A 5,000-nucleotide genomic window follows, 5' to 3' on the forward strand; every position below is an offset into this window, starting at 1 on the left:
TTATAGTAAAATATTTTGCTACTCGGTACTTAGGTGTTAGTACAAAGATATGTTAGTTTTTCCCGTTGCCCTTAGTATTGTTTCTCATTCCTGATGCAAGGCGTTTTTGTTTTTTGTTTGGCAGGATTAGATGGCAAGAGCATTTACGGTAAATGATTATTTTGTATGTTTATTATTTTTATTTGTACGTTATGAATTGAGGTAATTTGCACACTAAGTCGTCCACTGAATACAGTTGCGAGAATTCAATTCGTTTCTCTTTTATTATTTAAATTGTCAAACCTGAGTAGGGTTTAAAGCATTCTAGTTACCAAAGCCTCGGATCGACCCAAGACTCTGGGAAACACTACGTTGGAGAACCAAAAATTGGCTCCAGATCATATTACCAACGACACCTCCCACAACAACCAGCATTCAACTATCTGGCTTGCCATCCCATTCGTCGGTGACCTGACAACACAGCTTGTTAAGAAGCTTAAACGTAAGCTTCGTAGATGTCTCGTCGACCCGAGCGTAGACATCCGAATAAAAGAGAAGTTATGTTTCTTCACCAGCACTTAAGGCAAAACGCCGCCATTAAGCCAATCAAATGTTGTGTGCGAAATCACTTGCCCCGGTTCGTACATCGGCAAAACGAAGAGAACTTTCCTTGACCGCTCACAAGAACATGCGCTCACGGACAAGGAAAGCGTTATATATAAACATCTGCGCTATTGTGATCAGATCCAACACGAACAAGGTTTATACAACTTACCGGACATTTTTATCAATGAGAACTACCCACCTTCTACTGCAACTAGACCCTCCGTGAGGGTAAACTGGGTTGCCTGTGGTACGTGCACCGTTCCAAACAATTTTTTTCGAGTCATACCAGAAGAGGCCCTTTGGCTCACAGGTCCTCACACGTTCGTACGACGAAACAGATCTGTCCTTGCGTAATATGTAGCTCTAACAGTGCACGATATTGTTTTGGTATTGTCTATCATTGTAGTGCCATGGTAGAAGTCTTGGGTAAATAGTCTGAGAAGACATGTGGTTACTAGCAAAGTACTGAACCCAGAAAGATTGAAGAAAATAAATGGGAAGTGAGAAACATTGGCTTCTGGGCTGACATGTTGATAAACTTCTTTTCACCACAAGTTTAAGCGTGCCCGCTGAGCATCTGACAGCTTTGTAATGCCGAAGTTCACTGAAGTCAAGCCCTGTTCGGCGGGGTTAGTGTTTGGATGGGAGACCGAAACAATATACCCCTCATAAAACGGAAGCATCGGACCGAAAATACTATTAACGCTAACAAATGCGAACTCAGCAAGGTACAGATCTTGTTAGCTTGCTTTATGCAAAAAACAATTATTGATGCAAAAGTAAATAACTATTGATACACAGTTTTTAGAAAGAGCAGAAGGAAGTCTCCAGGACGGTCGATCGAGAATAACATATTTACGACATGAAAACAACATTAATTTTGAACCGTGAATATAGAATATAAAAAGTTACGATCAGCGACAAACATTTTGGGAGATTTTTGCTACGTTCAAATAAATCGCCAAATCGAAAGTGACATGGCCGGAATTCAGCGGGCGCCGTGATTAAGATACCGCGACATGTTTACTCGCCAAACAGTGAAGCATCTGTGTCAAATGATGGCAAGATACCGGGTTTTTGTAAGTTTCTTTTTCTGTCAAGTGTTATAAAGTTTGACAATGAAATGAGCGAAGTCAAAACAAAGATCACAATCGCACAACTCTTGTTTATACAAAGTCAAAATTTACTCTCCAAGACGCGTTCGACGTTATTTATCACCAGGTAATTTCATCATTTTGGAAATGGCAGCTACTTTATTATTCATCTGCGTCACAATTTTTCACTGATTTTGGGGCTCATTTTGTTGAAACTCAAGCACGCTTCCAACAGACCTGTTTATTTTCGTGACTTCTGCGTTACCACAAAAATTCTCCCCGTATCACATTTCAACACATGTATGCAAATTTGCTAAGCTCGAAAATTACACAACATGATAAATTTACAAAAGCTGGAAATTTCACAGAAATATTTTCTAGCGAAACATTTATCGAAACAAGCAACATATTTGCTATAAGAGGCAAGAAACCCTTCCTATTTCAGTTGCGTGCGTGCAAGCGAAACACACAATCACAAAGCATATGCAATTAAATAAATTTCTGACAGTTCACATCAAACCCTTATCGAAAGAACCTTGACCGTACATAATAAAGCACAAAAGAGACAACAAGCTTTCATTCAAATAATTTTTCACTGTCACATTTCCAACTTTTTTTAACCTTTGCAGAGTTGAGTACAAAATGAATGTTACTTGCCAAACAAACAGGCAAACTTTAAATAGATGCGACTTCAGTAAACACTGTGAGACACAACAGAGATCACAGATCTACTTGTGGTGTTCGATTCCTTCTCTGTCTTTGCTGCACCCGTAAGTTACCAGAGAAATTTCCATTTGGTTTCAGTGTTGTACGTAACACCACCTTGGCGAAATATTAAAAGTACACCTCATTTTGATTTCGGCTCGACTGGCGAAAGATGCACGCTGTCGAAGTCCATTACTCGTCGCTTTTAAGATTCCAGATCTTTATGTTTCACCGCCTGTCTTGACGTTCCATTCTTGAGCTCCATATGGGTATATTTTCTTTAAAGATGTACTAAAACGCCATTCGCGTTAGAATCACTTCCGACGCCATTACAGGTTAATTGTGCAGAGCAAGCTACGCATTACCCTAGCCCCCTGAAACCTAACAAAATACGCACAGAAGACTCTATGCACAAAGACACCACTTAGCAGGAGAGTGACAGGCAAGACTTTTACCGACACGGAAAAAAATACTAAAAAAAAGAAAACGGAAATCTACCTATTTTCCGACTGGATTGCCATAGGCAACCCAGTAATGAACAAAGAATTATTCACCCAAACCGTGCGTGGCAACACAAACATAATACACCGGGATGACAATTGGAGTCTATTATAATATAAAGAATCGTACCATATCAAGCGTTCAGCACCATCTTTGAACAATGGTTTAAAAGTCAGTAGAGAACTATGCCTATTTTCTTGACAGTTTCGTTCTTTGTTTTGTACTTTCACGTGCTTAAAATGATGTACCATCATGCAGTAGATAAATTTCTGCTACCTGTACCTCACCTCAGCCTGAAGATGATATAGGATATAGAATTATATCGAAATATTACAAGTATACATCAACGATTCCTTGCATTTGTTGCCTGTCTTATAGACACGGTGCAATTACTCGGTATTACATTTATTCTATACCTTTCAAAAGTATCAGCAGGTAATGGATTTTGGAAAAAACATCCGAAACGCTGATGAACAAGCATACAAAGTAGCAGTTACATTTGAAAGGCTTAACAAGAAGTTGTTGTCGGCAGAATTGGCTTTGCGATTCCTGTACCACTGCCGCGATGAAGATGTATACCCTAAATTTACCCGTTGGAAGAACCTCAACAACAAGGATGAAAGAACAAAGCACCGTTGCTACAGGAGAATTATTTTTGATGAAATCAGCCACAAAATCGTTCCTGTCAAACGGCTTAAGAATGAAACCGTGGTCGCCGCGGGTAACTTATCTCAAATACCATGGATGAAGAGAATGATCATCAAACACGCTATCCGAAATTATATCAAACGACAAGAAAAGAAAATTCGTGCTCGCCGAGAGAATAAGTTTCGTTACCCTCTGACGTCATAGATTTTGCACTGTTGCCCGCTCAGAGACTATTGGCGGGAAACAGTTTTATTGTTAGATGTCATGTGACCTCGAAGTAACCAATGAGAGCGAGCGCTGTTGGGGGAATTCTTCAGCTGTATAACAAGACCTCTTGTGTCTGCCCACCTTAAAGCTTCTATATGAATAATTGTAAAACGGTTAATAATTGCACCGTCGTCTTCATGGAACGCCTCGAAAGCCCACTTGGTCGGACGCAGGAGTGCAGTATTGGTCTACCGTCTTGGTGTGCCTGGTTCAAATTCGGCCAGTACAAAGATCTTTTCATGTTTCTATTTTGCTGAGGATAAAAAGCGGCTGTTCATATTGTCTTTGGAAATTTATATCTGGCAAAAATATATCTGAGAAATAAAGTGGATTGATATTGATTCCACCATCAAATGGTGCACTACAGCAATAAAAAGTGAACTCATTCAAGGGAATTCCTCTTGCTGAAAAATGTGTTTGTCTAGCGCGGTATCCAAATTGCTGACAAGTGACTTCGCCAAAAAAGAAATATAAGTTATACCGAAAATATAATGTCCCGACAAAAAACTTCTTCTATTCAGCCAGTTAAAAGTGGGGTTGCTCCAAAGCCCAGTTGAATGATAAATTCTTAAATCTACCGACCACCCTATAAACGGGCTGATAATCGTCTCGTACGTGATCTTTCTATCATAAACTTTTGCAATTCAAAGCGACTTCTGAATATATTACGCCTGCTAGCTAAGAAAGGATATCTTTGATATGCCCGAACTTTGCCAAGGTCAAATACGCTCTTTCGGTTACATTTAATGATGACTGATGACCCAAAGTCTGTGGAAACACCTGCCTTATGTCGTCTTCCCACAACATTCTCGTTCTCGCAAACTTTCACTCGTGTTTCTAGAACTCGATAGAAACATGGTACATGTTTTCTATTTCTTAATTAATAAATGTAACTGATTATTTCAAACATTTAGTTTTTAAACTTAAAAGTAATATATTTCTGTGTTTTTGTGTTTTAGATAGATATCGTGATTATTTTACTACTCCATACTTTGTCTTTATCCGCGACGCACTAAGCTACCTGGTTTTGCTTGGACTCCACTTTACCATCTGCCTGGAGACTTCAAGCATTTCTTTCACTTGGATAGAGTGGGCCATTCTAGTATTCTTCATGGGTCGTGTATTATTCGAACGCGAACAATTCACAAATAAGACAGTCGACTGGGGTTGGAAAGGTTTTACTACGAGATTCTCCAATTA

At 39.3% G+C, this 5,000-nt stretch overlaps 1 protein-coding gene across 7 annotated transcripts in view; it reads left to right on the top strand.

Moving 5' to 3' along the window:
• The window catches only part of LOC138003852 (uncharacterized), a 52,357-nt gene that overhangs the window by 29,165 nt on the left and 18,192 nt on the right, over window positions 1-5,000 (top strand). For all 7 annotated transcript variants that reach the window (XM_068850122.1, XM_068850123.1, XM_068850124.1 and 4 more), the window contains 2 exons: window positions 125-148; window positions 4,760-5,000. The exon at window positions 4,760-5,000 is cut by the window's right edge and continues 6 nt beyond it. In XM_068850122.1, the coding sequence (XP_068706223.1) occupies window positions 125-148; window positions 4,760-5,000 (265 nt within the window). The remainder of the gene's footprint in view (window positions 1-124; window positions 149-4,759) is intronic.

This window comes from Montipora foliosa, chromosome 5, assembly GCF_036669935.1.
Source record: "Montipora foliosa isolate CH-2021 chromosome 5, ASM3666993v2, whole genome shotgun sequence".
In the NCBI taxonomy this organism is placed as follows: Eukaryota; Metazoa; Cnidaria; class Anthozoa; order Scleractinia; family Acroporidae; genus Montipora; species Montipora foliosa.